The following is a 20679-nucleotide window of genomic DNA, read 5'->3' as shown; positions in this document are numbered from 1 at the left end:
TGGGCCTCTTTAGTGATCTTTTTCCCCTTATTATACTTTTCACTTCCAAAATTTCCATTTGGTTCTTCTTTTTCTTTTTAATCATTTCTATCTTTGTATTGATATTCATTTGTTGTGATGTCATCAAATTTTGTATTACTTCTTTAATTATTGTTTCCCTTACTTTTCTGAATATTTTTTTCTTTTTTCGTTTTGGCCACACCACACAGCATGCAGAACTTCCGCCAACCAGGGATCAAACCCAAGCCCCCTCAAGTGAAAGCACAGAGTCTTAACCACTGGACCACCAAGGAAGTCCTTTCTGAATATATTTATAATAAATATGTTGAAGTCTGTCTGTTAAATCTACCCTCTGGTTGTTCTCACAGGCAGTTTCCACTGCCTGCTTTTTCCCCAGTGTATAGGTCATTCTTTCCTGTTTCTTCACATAGCTTTGTTTTGTTTTTTTTTTGAAGCCGGACATTTTAGATAATACATCAACACTGGGTATTGCCTATGCCATCCAAGACTTGCTATTGTTATTTTTCTTATTTGCTCAGTGACTGGATGAATTATTTTCATTGAGTATACTTTCCTCCTCCTCCCTGCAGATGTAGCTCCTCATGGGTCTCACCCTTTGGTCTGCTACAGTCATCCTGGGATGACAGTGGCTTTGGCAGGCCTCTCTTTGACTTTCTCTTCCCTGACCACACCCAGCTGTTAAGCTCCACTAACTACAGATTGATTGATCTATTGTCTTCAACAATGTCCTGAGGCATAAATTGCTCTACAGACTGAACCGATTTATTACAGTTCCTTTGAAGAGACAGTTCCTGAGGTAAGTATTTAAGATTTGTTCTAATTACAGGAAGGTTCCTCCCAGCTGTCTTTCCTCCTTCCTTTCTAGCAAACTAGCTAGATGTCTGGTTAGCCCTATAACTCCAATCAATATGTCAGTCTCCTCCCGACTCCTTCTCCTTTCATCACAACCCATATCTTCAGGCAGAAACTTCACTTTGTTGCAAAAAGTTGGTCCCTCTGGGGAGAGATTCAGAGCTTACTGTTATAAGGTCTGCTTGTTTCTCTTGGCAAAATTCCTGAACCTTGGTTCTGATGCTGGGGGCAGAGACAACAGCATGCTTCTTTCATGACACCTCCTTGAAAGTTCAACTGGACGAGACAGGGGAGTAGCAGACCCAAAACTCCTCAATTTGCCTTCCAAGGTGGAATCTGTTTGTCCCACCAGCCAGGGCAAGGGCAGTTGGTGCCCCAGTATTCTCAATGTTGCCTTACTCAAGGTAGAGCCCATGACCCACGAATGGAGACTGGGTGAAAGAAGAGAGATCCCATCTCTCAGCTATAATTCACCCAGAATTTTGTCTCAGTGACATGTGGCTGGGGCAGGGTGAGAAATGCTGACCTTACCCCTGTTCCTACTGGTTAGTTAGCCTTTCAACTGAGGACTGAGGAAAGTAGGAGCTCTGATCTTGGCTCTATCAGTTTGCTGTTGTTCAGTCACTAAGTCATGTCCAACTCTTTGCAACCCCATGGACTGCAGCACTCCAGGCTTCCCTGTCCTTCACCATCTCCCAGAGTTGCTCAAACTCATGTTCATCGAGTCAGTGATGACATCTAACCATCTTATCTCATTCTCTGTCATCCCCTTCTCCTCCTGCCCCTCAATCTTTCCCAGCATCAGAGTCTTTTCCAATGAGTCAGCACTTCGCATCAGGTGGCCAAAGTATTGGAGCTTTAGCATTATCCTTCCAATAAACAGTCAGGGTTGATTTCCTTTAGGATTGACTGGTTTGATCTCCCTGCTGTCCAAGGGACTCTCAAGAGTCTTCTCCAGCACAACTAGAAAGCATCAGTTCCTCGATGTTCAGCCTTATGATCCAACTCTCACATCCATGCATGACTACTGGAAAAATGATAGCTTTGACTATACAGACCTTTGTTGGCAAAGTGATGTCTCTCTGTTTTTTAATAAGCTGCCTAGGTTGTTCATAGCTTTTCTTCCAAGGAACAAATGTCTTTTAATTTCGTGGCTGCAGTCACCATCCACAGTGAGTTTGGAAGCCAATAAAATAAAATCCGCCACTGTCTCCACTTTACCCCATCTATTTGCCTTGAAGTGATGGACCAGATGCCATGATCTTACTTTTATGAATGCTGTTTTAAGCCAGCTTTTTCACTCTCATCTTTCATCCTCATTAAGAGGCTCTTTAGTTCTTCTTTGCTTTCTGCCATTAGAGTGATATTATCTGCTTATCTGAGGTTGCTGATATTTCTCCCAGCAATCTTGATTTTAGCTTATGATTCATCTGGGTCTGCATTTTGCATGATGTACTCTGCAGAGAAGTTAAATAAGCAGAGTGACAATATACAGCCTTGACAAACTCCTTTCCCGATTTTGAACCAGTGTGTATTTCTATGTCGGGTTCTAACTGTTGCTTCTTGACCTGCAAATAGGTTTCTGAGGAAGCAGGTATGGTGGTCTGGTATTTCCATCTCTTTAAGAATTTTCCACAGTTTGTTGTGATCCATAGAGTCAAAGGCTTTAGCACAGTCGATAAAGCAGAATTGTTTTATAACATTTAGAAAATATTATAAAAACATTTTATAGATGTTTTTCTGAATTCCCTTGCTTTTTCTATGATCCAAGGGATGTTGTATCTCAGTTTGATCTCAGTTTGGAGGAGGGTTTCCATCTCACTCCACTGAGAGTGGGAAGAAAGGGAGCAGGTCTCAGTTTAAATACCACAGACTTTCACTTTTCTGACTTTCAGTATATTTTCCTGAATAAGTGTTCCTTCATTGACTTCATGCTTTTAGGACTATTTCCAGATAATTTAAATGGCTGTTGTTGTTGTTGTTTTTAAATAACCAGTTTAATTAAGGAGCAGGTTCATAAAGCTCTCACACTGTCATGGCTGGAAGCAGAACTTCTTGCTGAGTTTTTCATATGAAAAAAAGGATTGAAACTCTAAAGTACAAATCAGAGATACTACTCAACATTCCCAAGCAGAAAGTGATCCATACAGAGATCACGTATGGACTGTCATATCTAAGGCTTACTAAATCAGAAGGCTATTCTGTTCTTTCTTCCTACACTTAGTCCTTCAATACCTTGGTAACACATCTAAAATAAAAAATGGAGTCTGAAATGAAGTCTAAATTATTTTACTTCTGAACTACTGTGAGGCATTCATCCTGGCCTATGATATAATTCAGCCCTTCTGGTCAAGTTTTATGCCAGTTCCAGCTGGATAGAAACTTTAAAAATAAAAGTTTTAGAATGCATTTGGTAATATGTGTGTTTGTGTGTTTTAAAGAAATTAAGATGTTAAAAATGATTATCTTTAAAGTTATTGGTTTCTAAATGAGAACCGAACTTGCATCATATATCAAAGTATTCCCCAAAGTGAAGACATCAACTAAAATTTGAGTCAAATTTGCAAGACACACAAAGCTCATTTTGTTTTAGTGAAAATTGGAGTTTAACAATTTCAAATGACTATACTAAATGTAAAAGGCTTTTAGAACAAGCATTCATGCCTCAAGCTATCCCTAAGCATGGATTCACAGTATACGACTGATGGTTCTATCTTGGCACATTTTCCTTGGGGGACTCTAATATGGAAAATTACCCATTCATTTTCTATAGTCCACAATGACAACCCTCAGTATGCATCTGTAGCTGAGAAATGCCAAACCAAACACCATAGGAAAATAGCCAACTTAGGAACCAAGGCCTAACACAGGACCTGGCACACAGGAATTACTGAAAAAATATTTGTGGACTACAGAGATCTCTACTAATATGCCAAGTACATCCAACTTTGTGGAAAAAAGAAGAAATATTTCAAACGGTAGAATGGACTTTTGTGTTCAAATAAATTTATTTCACTCCATAAACCAGCTCCACAAAGGATACTATCTCCAAACCTAATAACATTTTTATGTTCCCCCAAAAGGAGTATGTAAGATAATCGCAAAAGGCCAATTTTAGAGAGAATAAATGATTTAAAAATGCATTGGTCTTTGCTTACATCCTGAATCACATAACTCTGAAAGAATATATTATCACATATATTATCTTATATCTGATATACTGTAATGAAAAGTTTAAAATATCAAAAAGAGAAATGAAAATATCATCCACAGTAATAACACAAAGCCACTATTTAGTGAATTTCCTTGTAGACATTTTTCTTTGTATACTTTATATTAGTTTTACATGGTTATGATCACATTGTATGAATATTTTTGTATTCTGCATTTTCAGTAAACAACAGTTATGAAAAGTGCTTGAGAATCTGCTGCCTACTTAAGAAAATATCAAACTCAAAACCAAACCATATGTACAAGTCATGAGAATTCTGGTCTCCACTTAATCTCCAATCCCCTTTATTCATTTAACAGGTATGTATTGTAGGTGCCTATTTTGTGCCAGATGCAGTGCCAAGGACTGAAAGTACGAAGAAAAGTAAGCTAGAATTTTAGTCCTCAAAGAGTTCTCAACTCAGTAACTACCTTATACCTTCACAGATATATGAACTTACCTATGTCAGTTTGAAGTTAATGAAATAAATGCTTGAAATTTAACTATTTTTAACATGATTCTTTTGAGGAAAATAACTAAATACCTAAAAGTTTATCTCAGACAACAACTTAAGTTTTCTGCATTTGATATGGTTGTCTTCTTAGAGGTGAAAGAGCTGCAATTCTTTTAATCATTTTACGATAGGTATTTTTCCAATATTTATTGCAATTAGTTCTCTTTATTGGCCTTGAGATCAGCTGTGCTTCAGAAACCAATATAAGAATTTTCATTTCCTTAAGGTGTAAAATTTCAGATTATTCATGATACCTTCCTCCGTCCTACATATTTGCATGATACATTTGTTTATGTGTTGGTATACAGTCATAGCCATCTATTTAGGTAGACAAGATGTAAAGTAAATGCTTCAGTAAGCACAGGTGCTTACACCCAAATATACCATGAGCCACATGCACCTGGAACTATCTGCATTCTATGCACAAACATCAGAAATGTGTCTGTCTCTACTTCTCTGGAAAAATTTAAGCACTCCTAGTTGGTAATTTCCTTTGATATTTTCTGATTTAAGTCTAAAGTCTAGTTGCCTAAATGTTGTCTCAAGGTATAAGAGATAAAACAAGGTACTGAGTCATAATTTCAAACCTTCTGAAATATACCTCAAGTGATAATGAGTGGGAGCCATGGAGCACTAAACAGTGAAGGAGCTGCACATAATAGCAAGAAAATCTGTTCTCTGCTTGAGGCTCCACCACTTACTAGTAATGTGAGTGTTAACAAGTTGTGATTAACATAAGCCTCAGTTTTCTTATCCATAAAATTGGTATGGTGATATTCTCTCCATACTTATAACATTACAACTTTACTACTGAAAAGCAAATCTTCATAAAAGTGCAAAATGCTACACAAATGTTAGGAATTAGGTCTAAGGATCATTACTTTATAACCAATTCCTAGAAAGTTCACACAATCAAGTTTTATTTTTTGAAAGGCTCTGTTCCCTTACATCTACTTATTGGTTGTCATAAGGTTTTACATAAGAGAGGTGTGTTTTTCAGAGCAACAGCACCTGTAGTTTATGGAAAGGCGTGATGCTGTTACCAACAAACAGGTAGAAGGCTCCAGAGACATGTTTAGGAAAGAGAAAAAGAGAACTAGAGCAGGAAAGCAAATTGGATGGTAATTTGAGTTCCTCCTATTTTAAGACTGGGTTTAATGTGGAGACATGCCTAATATTCCATGTCTCTCTACACTGAGAACTTAAAAAGCTGTTAGGATGCAGATCCTTTAGAGAAGTCCAATAATTTTGATTTCAAAGTCTTTATGGGCCTTAGGCATGAAAGAGTCACTAATGGTTTTAACCTTTGGAGACTGAAATAGTTTTGTTTGCCAACGTTTTTACGTTAATGAAGATTACCTAGCTCAGTCCCTAATGACATTTGTTTATATCAGACCTCCCAGGAAGCAGCAATCTATACACTAAACCAAAATTAACACCAGTACAGTAGTTATGGTCACCAAAAATCTAAAAGGCAGTAAAAGACAATATCTCGAAAATGTCAAGTTTTGCTACTACCCTACAGGAAATAAACATGCTTTACTAGCAACTGTGTGGGAATTTTTCTTCCCTTAACTGAAAGCCATATGGAGGGAGGGAAATCTCTGTCTTCATGCACTTACTTTGACTAGTGAAAGGACTGTCAAAGATTTTAGTGTCAGATCCATAAGGTACCCCAAATCTATGGATATAGTATGGATTCTCCCAACTAAGCTAAACAGCAGCTGCCTTCCTAGCCTGAATACCTAAAAAATGTATATATTCATTTTTTAACACCTGGCTTCTTTTTTCTTCTACTTGACCATCTCTCCCATTAGCACATAATAGTCTCTCTCCTCCCTCTCTCTTTCTCTTTTACCACAGTGCAGTATTCCATTATGCAAATCTCTATAAGTTTCTACAAATATTCCCTGATTCCTGGAGGTTTTTTTGTTTCCAATCATCTGCTATTATGTACAATGCTTCAGTGAGTAACACTGCTTACTTTATTTCAATCTATCCACAGAATAGATCTAAAAGTGACATTGCTTGGTCAAAGGGCAAAATGCATCTGTAATTTTGGTAGATATAACTAGCTTCTATTCCATACGGACTTGTGTTATATTCTACTCCCACCAAGTGAGTAAGGTACTTATTTCCTGAAGACCATTTATCAAAATGCACATGCCTGGATTCCATCCCCCAAATTCTGACTCAGTAGACAGTGATGGGGCCTGAGCAGGCCTGTTGAAAAAGCTCCCCAAACAGCACATCCCTGGCTGAGAACCCTGTTCTAAAGGGTATTCTAGTCTTGTTTATATTGTTTAAATTCAAAAGAAAATCAGTAAATCTTTAACTTCCAAAGTTTATACTCCTTGTCACTCATTCAATAAAACTTTTCGAGTACCTATCTGTGCTGGGCATTCTAGATGCCGAGGATATAAAGATAACTATTATTATAGCATCTGTCTTCAGGGAGTTCACAGAGTCTAACAATGAGAAACACACACACACACATAAAATTAAGAAACAAATAATAAGCATAGGATTAAAGATTTACAGAAAATTTTATAGGAATACTGAAAAGGGGCATTTCACCCTAATAGGAATGCCAGAGGTTTCCTGAAGGAGAAGCTCCTAGAGGTGAGTAGGAATTAAACAGGTGAAAGGGTGAAGAAATATACAAGAGGGCATTCCAGGCAGAAGACAACACATGCAAAGATAGGAAGTAGGAAACAGAAGGGATGTGTATATGTACATAACTGGAAACATTTCATGTTCCTAGAGCATAAATTACAAGGGACAGAAGTAAGCAAAAGGCTGCAAAAGTAGGCAAGCTTCAGATCACTGACCATCAAGCTCATGATAAGAAACTTGAACTTTATCCTATAGACAAAGAAAGTCACTCAAGGGTTTCAAGGTTGAGAGTGACACAATTAGATTGTTGTTATAGAATTATGGACAATGGAATTATGGAAGCGCACATAACTGGAAAAATAATGAACTGTTAGGAAACTGGTACAGTAGTCCAGATGAAGGTATGAACAAGGGCTGGGACTAAGGAGGGAATGTATGGAGAAATCTTAAGAGGCAAAATGAGCAGGATGTCGACATTAAATATGGGGGTAGATGTGAAGAGAGGGATGATTTCAAGGTATGATCAAACCATTACCAGGAAAGCACTGGACTTAAGCTATTTTTCCAGCAGCAATCATGGGTTTACACGGATTCAGTCATGCTCTCTCACCTGGTCTTACTGTTTGTAAGGCCAAGGATAGAAGTACAGGGCCCAGGAAACACTGAGGCAGAACTGGTGAGCTTCTCCTTGAACATCATGTTCCAATCAACTAAGTAAAGCAACCACAAGCTACCCCGACAGGCCAATGTGACATTTCATGATCCGATCCCTGATGCACCCTCTCTTATAATAACTCCTCTAGTGATGAGCCTCTTGATCCCATTTTCCTCTTTACCAGTGAAGTCAGTGACCAAGATGATTGCTGGATACAAAAAAAGCTGCCAGCACAGAGAACAATATGTGGTTGAGGCACAGCAGCATCAATAGCTGTTTCCCCAAAACTTAACCCAAAGCCAAGCCTGGCTTTACAATATTAGCAATTAGCAATTTTTGGCAGCCTGCAATCCTGCCATCAAACAAAGCCAATCTCTGGAGAGGAGAAGATATGGGGGAGGGTCCCCTCTGAACCCCTCCCATTCCCCTGATTTATGCAAGTGTAACGGTTCTATGGGGATGGAGCAGGAGGGTGTTGTGTGTAATTCATACTAAACCTGGCACTTGTCTTTCTTCTCAGAATTCCTAAAAACCAAACATAAGGGAAACTGAATACTAAACCATCAGATGAAATCAAGTCTGCTGTTATAAAGCCATGAATGAAAATACATACAGACACACACACCACACAAAGTAACACTAAGGCTTACCTTTCTTTTATCTTCATCTGTTGATTCAAATTTGAAAGTAGCCCTATGCTGAAGAGGGAAAAAAGGGAAACAATGTCATTTTAAATGTACAGATTTTTCATTTTGGCTATGTTAAAAAATATCTGATGTCTACAAAAAAAGTTGTCTTCCCAAATCACCTCAATATTCTTACTAAAGAAAAAGAGAAGCAAATAACTATAAAGCAGTACAAAAAGACTAAAGCAAAAATATATACAGAAAAGAACAGAGTACCGAGCCACAAACCGCCCGAGCCACAAACCGCCCAGGGAAATCTGGAATGCTTTGCACAGAGTATAGAGCATTTGAACTGGACCTTGAGGGATGAATAGGAGTTTGCCAGAAGGCAAATGAAAGCATTCTAGGGACGGAAACAAAGGCTCATGTGTGAAATGGTATGATATATTTGTGAAATAAGCAGCTCTGTTGGAATGAAACACAGGACACATGTTAGAGGATGACAGGAGCAGAGAAATATAAGAATGGGAAAGTAGACTGGATAGAGATTTGGAAGGATCTTCCAATGTTGTTGAGGAGCTGGTACTTTACCAAATGGAATAAGAAATCATCAGAGAATCATAGATAGGGAAGGACAGTAATTCTGTAAGAATGAGAGTTTAAACCATGGTTCCACCACTTATTAGTTAAGCAAGTAATAAATTATAACTGTATTTCCCACGTGAAAAGAGGGGTGCCTACTTCACAAAGCTGCTGTGAGGGTTAAAACAGCTAAGGCATATAATGTACCATCTGAGTGCCTGGCACATAGTAAACACTCAGTTAGCATTAGGATGATAATGATGATGATGCCAATGATATTGAGAAAAAAATAACTGAAAGAAAAAGGAGGGTCACGACTCTCCTGCAATTACTGGCAACACTATTTTTTCTCTGTAGCTGAAATAGAGAATGGAGTAAGTTGTCCACTGTCAAGAGAGTGGCAGTACCCCAAAAAATAGAGCATAAAGTTCCTCATTCTCTTCTCAAGTTTTACTCAAGACAGCCAAGTGCGCTTAAGAATCCTCCAAGTTTTCCTTTAAAAAAAAAACCTTTATTGAACATCTCTCTGCCTTTCCTTTGTATTTCTCATTGGCAACACTGACAAACATTTATTGGCAACCCATCAGGAGTTAAGTACAGTAAGTACTAAAGATATTATCATTACAGGTGGTTCTGCATTGACAGCTTTGTAGAAGAACTGATTTTTGAAATTAAATGAGATTGAGAAATGTTGACAAAGAAGCAGTTCTGAAGTACAAAATAGTCAGAGGAAAGACTTAGAGGTAATAGAGAAGGCCATTTGAGGAAACCTAAAGAGAAGCTGCCTCACATATGGTTTGCAAAACAATTAAAATGGATGTCAGATGGTGAGGGCTTGGATTTAAAAATTTATACCTGAACTGACATAAAGATGACAGGCCACCAGGGGAAGACTCTGAAGGAGGTGTAAACAGTAGCTTATTCTGGAAGAATATTTTGAACAGTAGCTTACAGACCAGATCAAAGGAGAACAAGGCTGAGGACATAAAGCTCTCTGAGAAATGGGCTTCAGTAATCCACGTCTAATATTGCTGGAGGCAGTATAAATTGACACTATCTTCAAAAACGAAAGTGATTTGGCAACACATAATAGCAACCATAAAAATATTCATATCCTTTGACCCAGAACGTCTGCTCCTAGAAATTTATCCTAATGAAATCATCCAGAGGAGAGAAAAATTATATTCACTGCAGTGTTATCAAATGTTAAGGGAAAAAAAAAAGAGACAACCTGAATATCTAACAACAGGAGACTGATTAAGTAAATTACTGTGCATTCATCTGAAATATTATCATACTGCAGTTTTTTTAAAGATGGCTAAAAAGTTCTGTAACAACATGGAAAATTATTTTATGACAATAGCTGTAAAAATAGTAAAATATCAAATTGTATGTCTATGATGACAGTACCTATATCAATGTATGGATGGATGCATTCAAACAAAGGCTTGAGTGTTAAAAATGCAAAAATAAAAACTATACAGGGTTGGTGGAATTTCTGGTGGTTCCTTTGACAAAACTTGTTGATATATTGTTATTATTAAAAGAAAAAAATTGACAGGTAAATGAATTAATGAACAAACAAGGAAAGAAAGAAGAAAAGGAAGGAAGAACAAAAGCTTTAACTTAGAAATTTACAGACCCAAGGTTAAGTAAAAACTAACACTGAATAAAAGATAAAGAATCAGTAGATTGTTCTGTTGGTTATAAACTGAAGCCTAGTAAAGGTTCACTACAAATGAAAATACATAATTGCATTTAGAACTAAGAAAGCTTAATTTTTGCCATCATATGTGAAATATTAATTCCATACATTATCTGGAATAAATGTACCTAGTTGCCAATAGTCCTCCTAAACTTTTTTTTTTTTGCATTTGTGGTAAGGAAACAGAAAAAGAAATTATCTTTAGAAAGACCCTCACTAAGTTATGAAAATATTTTTTAAAAGGTTTCTACATAGAATTAAATCTTTTAAGGTGATAATTTAGATTAGTACCAAGGACTAATTTTTCTTTTGCTTTTTAAATGTAAAGTTGATTCTGTGATAAAACTACAATATTAAAAAAGGAAGAAAAGAAGGGAAGAAGGAAGGGAGGAAGAAAAGCTTTCAAAAGCCCTGTCCAACGGGCATGAGGACTTAATTTAATTAGCAAATATACTGGTGTTGTGAGGCAATAAATTGAATTTAGAATATGTCAATCTATTCAGAAACTCAGACCCCTAAGGTTGTTTGGATTCAAAGATGTTGACTTCTCTAAGGCAGGCTTCTCTTATCTAACTTAGATCATACCTAACCTATTCTGTACCGGGCTTCCCTGGTGGCTCAGACAGGACAGAATCTGCCTGCAATGCAGGAGACCTGGGTTCAAATCCTGGGTTGGGAAGATCCCCTAGAGGAAGGCATGGCACTCCACTCCAGTATTCTTGCCTGGAGAAAAGCCATGGACAGAGGAGCCTGGTGGGCTGCAGTCCATGGGGTCGAAAAGCATCGGACATGACTGAGCAACTAAGCACAGCACACCATAACTCTTGTTCTCTCCCCTTTTTAAGGCTGAAAGAGAAGGGAAGGGGATCCAGCATTTCTGGCTGCAAATGTCTTTCTAGAACTGCTGGTCAACAGTCAACACTTCACCTTCTTTGTATGCTTAATTTCCAGATGAACAGGACCAAATATGAACTGAACAGTAAAGCTTTAGAGACCAAGTAAGTTAGTAACAGCTCAGTAACACAGCCAGCTCTTGAGGACTCCCCCTGCCAGTTTCACATCCCATGAATAGGCTAGGCTCAATAGTCAGAAAGCACTGGTTTGCATCCAGTCCCACTGTTTACTGAAAGTGTGACCTTGGTCGAGTTATTCAACTTTACTGCCTGTCAAGAGTTTCCTTATCTTTGTGTATAGCACCTTGCACATTGCAGGTGTTCAATAAGTAGACACTACTGTTGTTACTGCACAGTCTACGGGGAGGCATCCAGCCAAATACTGATCCACTAGACACCTAGGATTTATTTCATAGATTTCCAAAGATATACTCAAACAGTACCAATGCAAAGGAATCAACCTAACTGGAGTGGTGTCTGTGTGTGTGTGTGTATGTGTTGTGCTGTGTTTTAGGAAGAGAGATTATTTCTAGAACTAAACCCCAGTAACTGAGATTATATAATCCAATCTGGAAATAAGAACATATAACAAAGGAACAGCCCACTACACACGCTCATCAAAAATCTGTAGAATGAACCCAAAGAGTCAGAACTCAACCTCAAAGTGTAAAACAAAATGTCCTCTTACATGGTCCAGGATGTTTATATACCCTGTTCAAATGTGGAGGCTGTATTTCTACAACTGTCTCCAAATTAGGTCCCTATCAATTGGATTCTTATGGCAACCCACTCCAGTACTCTTGCCTGGGAAATCCCATGGACGGAGGAGCCTGGTGGGCTACAGTCCATGGGGTCGCAAGGAGTTGGACACGACTGAGAGACTTCACTTTCACTTTTCACTTTCATGCACTGGAGAGGGAAATGGCAACCCACTCCATAGTCTTGCCTGGAGAATCCCAGGAATGGGAGCCTGGTGGACTGCCGTCTAAGGGGTCGCACAGAATCAGACACGACTGAGGCGACTTAGCAGCAGCAGCGCATAAACACACCTCACTACTATCAGTGCTGTTTTCCTCTCTTATGAGGACTCATCTCAGAGACCTACCTACCTGTCTGTATCTTAAGTAACTTTTACCTTTCATTTGGCCATAAACTTGTCATACTTACATAATGGAATTCTGTTGGAGCTTGCCAAGGGGTAATCATATGCCCAGGTGGCCTCTATGGCCGCAAACCATCTCTCTAGTCATCATCATAGTTGATGATGATGCTACACCAGTTTCTTCTCCTATTAATTCAGAGTATTGGACCCAATGATCTTTGAGGTTCCTTCTAGTCCAAATATCCTGGATTCAAGGAACTAAGATACTTCTATGCACCTCAAGGCCCAAGATCACTGTTTGTTGTTGATAATCATAATGAAGGCTACCAGTATCTCTATTAAATCTGTTAAAAGAACAAAATACATGGCACTCAATACATTTTAACAGATGAATTGAGAGGAGAGGAAAAAGGCAACCACTCTTCCTATTTTTAAAAAATACTTTCCTACACTGAGTCAACTTGCATTATGCCCTTGAGAAATAGGCAAATTTCCTTTTAAAAGGGATAGATAGATCTTCCTTCTCCCCAAGATGACAACATCAGTGAATAAAAGAAGGTAGCTTGAAAATCAGAATCTCCTTAACACAGTAGAAATTAGATGTTACCTGGAGCCAGATAGGTAAATGTTGCTCTAAACATGGTACAAAGTATTTCGCCAGCCATTAATAAGTGCCATGGGTCAAGGAAAAAGAAAAACTGAAGTATATTCTCTCTTTTTATTTTTAATCAGACTATGTCAACTCCATGCCACAGGGTTAATCTCTGACTTTTTCTGTTTAGAACTAACAGCTATGGGTTTTTCTTCAGTGCCAGGCGGTGTTCTGATTTATACATATAACTTATTTAATCCTGACAACAGTGGATGATGCAGGTACTATTATTATCCATGTTTGGCAGATGAGTGAACTGAGGGACAGTAAAGTTAAGTACCTTGTTCTATACCACATGGATGGTAAATTGGGGATGAGAATTCAGGCAATTTGGCTCTAGAACCTGTGCTCTGGCCACAGGACCTCTTGAGAACCTTGATCATTAGGGAATGCCTCCTAGATGCCTTGCACAGTATTCAGCATTATACCTCAATTAATTTAGACCTCAGAATAACTTAGGTGATGGAACCTAAGTTACAGATAAGGTACATATCTGTACATAGGTACATATCTGTTACCTACGTTACAGATAAGGAAACTGAGACTCAGGTTTAAAATAACTTATCCATAGTCATGAAGCTAATAAATGGTAGATTTGAAGCAAGATTTATCTGATTCCAAATTCAACCTTCTTTCCACAATACTTGAGCTTCCTTTTGAGAACAACAAACTAATCATTCTCTCTCTACATCATTCATTTCCCTTCTTGGTTAAACTCTTTAATGCCTCATAATCACTTCATTCTAAACATTTCTCATCCACTTTTCCAGATAAAGAAAACAAGGAACACAGTAGACCCAGGCACATTTTTAGAATTTCAGATTCCATTTCCCAGAGAGTGGGACAATTAATTTGACCTCCTCATTCTTATTGCCAGACCACTGCAATCATACTTCCCCTTCTTCTTCATCTGCCTCTAAAGTCTCTTCCCTTGAGGGGCAAAGCCCCACTGCCAACATGAAACGCAATTTTCTTTGTTCTTTGGATCTACTGTAATCAGCATTAAACATGAAAACTCTTTTCTGAAGGAATTGGCCAACCCAGTTCATATCAAGCCACAGCATTCTCAAGGCTGGCCCCCAGAATGCCACCCCAAAACTATACACATTGGTCATTACAACTTTAAAACCATTCCCAATGTGAAAGTTCAGAACTTAAGCTCTGATAGCACTTGGAGTAGTGCTATCAGTACTTGCCCAGGAGTAGTAAATGAAACTAACCTGGAGGGAGATCAAGGAAAGGAAGAGATAAACTAGAGGAAGCAAATCTGGAGTTCTAACTACTTTAGTCGTGAAGAGAAGGAGGAATATTGAAGGAGGTGATAAGATCCAGGTAGAGGTTTTTTCCTCCTTCCTTCCCACAGAAGAAAGTTTCTATTTATTGCTGGATACCTGGGATATAATAAGTGCTAAATAAACACTAGGTGATTCAACACAACAGCCAAGTTTTCTGTTGCATTTTGTTCTTTTGAAAATCTGTTTGTAGCTGCCTCAAGTCATTTTTGGAAAGCAATTATAAATCAAGTTGCATGAATATACTGTCAGGCCTCCATATCTGCAGGTTCCACATCCATGAATTCAGTCAACCATGGATCAAAAGTATTTGAAGGAAAAAAAACAAAACTGGAGAAAGTTCCAAAAAGCAAAAGTTGAATTAATGGGCAACTAGCTACATAGTATTTACATTGTATTTACAATTATTTACATAGCATTTACATTGTATTATTAGCAATCCAGAGATGATTCAAAGTATAAGGGAGGATGTGTGTAGGTTATTCCCAGGTGGTGCTAGTGGTAAAGAATCTGCCTGCCAACGTAGGAGACACAAGAGACGAAGGTTCGATCCCTGGGTCAGGAAGATCCTCTAGAGTAAGATATGGCAACCTACTTCAGTGTTCTTGCCTGGAAAGTTCCATGGGCAGAGAAGCCTGGTGGGCTACAGTCCTTGGGGCTGCAACAAGTTGGACTTGACTGAGCAACCGAGCACACAAGCACACATGCCATTTTATGGGCTTCTCAGGTGGCTCAGTGGTAAAGAACCTGCATGCCAATGTAGAAGACGCGGGTTCAATCCCTGTTTCGGGAACATCCCCTGGAGAAGAAAATGGCACCCCACCCCAGTATTTGTGCCTGGAAAATCCCATGGACAGAACAGCCTGGTGGGCTATAGTCCATGGGGTCACATGGGGTCACAAAAGAGTTGGACGTGACTTAGCAACTAAGCAACAAGAACATGCCATTTTATATAAGGGACTTGAGCATCCATGAATTTTGGTATCCACGAGGGAGGGAAAGGGTCCAGGAACAAAGCCCCAGCAGATACCATGGGACAACCATAATCTCCAAATATGTACACCTGTGCATAAAGCATATCAGAGACCGAAGAAGCTAAGATATGAATATAACTGAATCCATGCAGCCACCCAAAGAAAACAGCATAGTACTGTAAAAGAGCAATCAGAAAACCTAGATTCAAATCTCAGCCTCATCTCTCAATGACTGTGTGGACTTGGGGCAACAACATTCTAAATTTTCTCATTTGTGAAACAAGGAATATCATCACTTTCCTCACAGGATTGTTGAGAAGATCAAACGGGAGTGAAGTTGCCTGATTTTTGAATATTTTCCACATAGGGCAGAAATGGCATACTGGCAGCTCCATAATGCAAAGCATAGGTTAGTGCAGTGGTGGACACATAGCAAACACAGGAGAAATTATGAATGGAAGCAAAGGAAAGGAAGGAATATGTTATATCTAGGATGTGACATGGTGCTGGGTGTGTTCTCACAGAAGTCAGTCATTTCTATTAAGTAGTCTTCTAAATGGAAGAATAAAGGTGTGGTATGTCACCTTTAGAAGTGAGCTTGTACAATTCCTGGAAGGAAAAGTAATGGAGAGCTAACGGTTCTTGAAGAGACATTCAGAGAAGTGACTGGGATATAAAAGAGGATACCTTTTTAGTGTAGAGTTGTAAAGTGGAAAGAATAATGAATGGTTTGAAGACCTAGGTTGGAATCCCAGCTCAGAAGTATGACCTTGGGCAAGTTACTTAACCGATCTAGAATCTCAATTGCAAAACGCAGATAAAACCTCACTGGACGGCTGTCAAGATTAAATAAGATAAAGGATGGGAAAGCTGATAATGCGATACAAATAACAGGTATTATTAGGAGTTAGTCTCCTCCCAGTAGGTCCATGACCTTGGCGTGATTTCAGTTCCTCGTGCCTCGGTTTTCTCATCTAGAAAATGGGAAGAATGATACTATCTACTCTACAAATATTCTGAGAATCAAGTTAGACCATATATGAAACATCACGCCTTGAAAACTGTACAGTGCTGTACGTCTATAAAGAACTGCCATCGTGGCCGCTACGTCTTAGGCATGTCAAAGGCCGTGTTTATGCAAAGAAACACGTATTTTTATGCTATGCAGGTGAGGAAGCCTCGCGTTCATTTCTGCATCCAAGAGTGGGGCACAGGGCACAGACGGACATTCACCGATTCCGGGGGTGTGACTTGCACGCTTGGGAAGAGGACCGTGGGACAAGCTGCTGGGCCGGAATCAGAGTGGTGGGAGCCAGGGTGGGGGCAGGGGGGATACAGGATGCACGGATGGAAAAGGCTGGGGGCACAAACACGCATGCCCAAGCCGGAAACGTTTTCGGGGGAGAGCAATGCGCATCCCCGGCGTGAGGGGGGGGTGGCGCTTGGGAGGGATGCGATATGCAAGCCCGGGGGGGCGGCCCAAGGGTGCTATACCGCACGCCCGGGGCCAGGGCTCTTTACCTTATCGCTGTAATCCCTCAGGACCCGCTCGATAGCCCCCGCCTCGCCGGCCCGGACGATGTAGAGGGCGCGCTCCTCATCCATGGCCGCAGGTGCGGGGGAGCCGCGGCCGCTCTGCGCGCCCAAGCCGCTGCCTCCAGGTAAACGCCTCGCGCCCCCGCTCGCTCGCTTCTTCCCAGCTTCCTTCCTTCCCTCCTTCCCTCCCTCCCTCTGCCTCCAGCCCGCCAGCCTCCGCCCGGGCAGGCCCGACGTCACCGCCCCTCAACTTTCACCCCGCGACGTCACCGGTCCCCCAGCAACCGGCGCCTAGCCGCCACCTCTGACAAGGCCCAGTACGCGGTAGAGGCCTGGCGGACGGCCTGACGTTGGGGGTCAGGCCCGAGACCCTGCTTGCTCCCCTGACTCTCCCTCCCTCGGAGAAGAGTCCAGCCTTTTAAGTGGGCTTTCACAGACAAAGCTGTTCTTCTCTCCTGACCCTCCTCTATGAATCATTCTCCTCAGCTGACGAGAGCGACCCGGCTCTTCCCCGCCCCTCTAAGAGCAACCAGCTAAATGGACTACAATTCCCTTCGTGCGACGGGGTCATTCCACTCTTCCATCTAATCTACTGGAGTGCCGAATGGCATGTCGGGACTCGTAGTCATCCAGCGGGAAAGACTTCCCGCCAAAGGCATGCTGGGAACTGTGGTCCTGCAAAGGCCGGAAACGGGAGTCCAGCGGCCGCCTGAGGCCAGCGGCCCTGAAACCGTTAAGGGGAGGGTCCAAACGTCGGCTCTGCCTCCTTTTTGTTCCTTACCGAGCTGACTGTCCTGCTCGAGCCCTGGCTGGTCGGACTGGTTGACAGCCGCGGAAACTGACACCCCTTGGTGGCAACTGTCATGCACCGTTTTAATTCCCTCTTTTCTCGTTTAGCGGTTTCGGTCTCTTTGAAATTCTCTCCTTCCTTCCTTGTTTGCGGTCATGCTATGTATTCAGCTACAATAATGTGGGAAATGGTAGACAGCTCTCGGATACAAGGGGACTCGGCTGGGTTTTTTGCCTTCATAATAATAATAATAGCCGCCGTGTATCGCGTGTTAGGGACTCAAGACTCAGTGTTAGGTGATTTCTCACGGCACTGAGATTTTTGTGGAACCATAGGAATCCAAATAGATTAAGTAATTTGTCCAAAGTCACATAGCCAGTAAGTGGGGAATTCGATATTTGTATCTACGTCTTTCCCCAAAGGCAGGTCCTCTACGACCAATAGTAAATGTAATAATATGGATATACTAGTAATGGTAATGATGATGATGATGGAATCTCACATTTGCTAAGTGTTCGCTACATGCAGACATTCTGTCACATACTTTACCTATGTTATCTCAGCTTCTCACAAACCAAGTCAACAGATATTAGAGAATCTATGCTGTGCCAGACACTGTTCAATACAGTACAGGACAGTTCAGTGTGTCTACAGTGGACCCAAAATGAAGTCCCTACTATTGTGGAGCTTCCATTTTAGTCGTTAACCTTATCCTCAGTTGCTTCAGTCATACCCTACTCTTGGTGACCCTATGAACTGTAGCCCACCAGGTTTCTCTGTCCATGAGATATTCAGGAAATGATACTGGAGTGAGGTGCCATGCCCTTCTCCAGGGGAGCTACCCCACCCAGGGATCAAACCCACATCTCCTGCCTCTCCTGCATTGCAGGCAAATTCTTTACTCCTGAGCCACTGGGGAAGCCTTAAGCTTGTGAGGGAGGTACTATTCTTAAGGTGAGGAATCTGAGTCTTGAAGAGGTTAATAGGTTAATTTACTGAGATGGCAGAATTTGAAAATTGAATTTGAACTAGGATCCTATCTATGCTCTTTCTACACTCCCAAACTATTTGTTAGAGTGTGGATGAATTCTCTAAGTAACTTTCAGTTTTCCATTCCAAGCTACCTTTACCAGAATCATCTTCCATGCCAGCCCTGCTTACCTCTCCCTCTCGAGCTGTGCTGAAGAATTAGAAGGGGCAAAAATTTATTCATCTAATAATTATTGAGTTTCTTCTATGTGTCAGATGTTGTGCTAGGATCTGAGAACTTAGAAATAAGAAGTATGGAATCTGAGCTCATGGAGCTTTTGGTCTTTTGGTGGATCATACATTTCATGCAGCAAACCTTTATTGAGCATATTTGTTGAGCCAGATATTGGGGTAAGTGCTGTGTCCATAATAAAGTCAGATTTTGGTCTGTCTCTTTAAAAAGCATCTTCTTAGGCCACGGTTTAGTAAGCTATATTCCTCATTTAATAGTAATATCTTGCAGTTATCTTTAATTGTTTACAAAGCATTCTACTGTACACCATCTCAGTGGATCATTGAGCGAGGTATTCCCATTTACATATAGGAAATCAGGCTCGGATTAGTTAAATAACAACAACTGAGACTCAAACTGAGAACTGTAACATAAAATATTTGGTTGCCTACTCTCTGTCCAGTACTGTACTACATGGTTTTTTGGTAACCATATATTTATTTTTGGAGCAACGGCTCCTGGATAGGATACTAGCTAGCATAAAGTATCTGAGTAGAGACATTTATTTTAAAGAGGGTCTTATACACATGTGTTTGAAATGTCTGTTTACCAGAAATAGGCTTATGTTTTTAGGCTTCAACCCTCTACTTCTAAAAAGAGATTTTAAAAATGTGAAACCACATGAATTAATGGCTTGGGAAATTGCACTTTAGTAATTTTAATTAAGCACTAATATTCTGATTTTATAAATCAAAAGGATCTTTGACTCTAATTCAAGTCATCCTTTGACCACTGACTAGACTCTGGTCCCAGAAAAATTAAGTGACTTGTCCAAAGTCAATAGTTAAAAGCAGACTCTGGGACTAGAGCCTAGACTAGCTAAATTCTGGATCACTACATCACTTTACCTCCCTGAATATTTAGTTATGTGATACTTTCAGTGACTAGAGTTTCTAGTTCAGCAGTAACTCCAGTTCCTGTTGATTCTTGCCTGGCTTGGTGCCAAGGAATTGGGATTTAGAGTCTGGGTAATCAAAGCAACAAATATTTATTCACAAGTCACTGCTCTAAGATATAATAATATAATTCTGTATTTATGTTTGGATAGTGCTGTACTGTTCTCAAAATATCTCCACATAGATCATCTGACTTAATCCTTGTAATAGCTGGAAAATGCAAGGTCAGTAGGACAGGCACTATCTTCCTTTTTATAAAGAAAAGGGAAGTTCAGTGTATGGATTAGCTTGCTCATGAGCAATAAGTGCTCATAAGTGGTATAGTTAAGAGCTAGAAATGCTCTGGGCTCTGATAGCATAAAATGCTATGACCGTATGGGTCAGGGCCAATGAAAAACCCTGCAAATAGATACTAGTCATTTATTTTGGACTTTGATATATCCTGTGCTGGCATTTCCTCTGCCATAACAATGGACTGGTCGGAATGTGCCAAATTAAAGG

General features: G+C 40.1%; 1 protein-coding gene across 9 annotated transcripts in view; it reads right to left on the bottom strand.

Moving 5' to 3' along the window:
* Positions 1 to 17428, bottom strand: part of RIC8B (RIC8 guanine nucleotide exchange factor B) — a 100682-nt gene extending 83254 nt beyond the window's left edge. For all 9 annotated transcript variants that reach the window (XR_015164031.1, XR_015164033.1, XR_015164032.1 and 6 more), the window contains exons 1-2: positions 17217 to 17428; positions 8520 to 8567 (exon numbers count right to left, since the gene is read on the bottom strand). Coding sequence is in view for 5 of the 9 variants with exons in the window: in XM_086401152.1 (XP_086257278.1) it covers positions 8520 to 8567; positions 17217 to 17300 (132 nt within the window). In the remaining 4 variants the exon portion in view is untranslated. The remainder of the gene's footprint in view (positions 1 to 8519; positions 8568 to 17216) is intronic.
* Between the last annotated feature and the right edge of the window lie 3251 nt (positions 17429 to 20679).

Source organism: Bos grunniens, chromosome 5 (genome assembly GCF_055505025.1).
Source record: "Bos grunniens cultivar Pamir isolate PY7600 chromosome 5, Bosgru_T2T1.0, whole genome shotgun sequence".
Taxonomy (NCBI): domain Eukaryota; kingdom Metazoa; phylum Chordata; class Mammalia; order Artiodactyla; family Bovidae; genus Bos; species Bos grunniens.
Note: the sequence above shows the minus strand (reverse complement) of the source record. Positions and strands in the feature narration are given on the sequence as shown.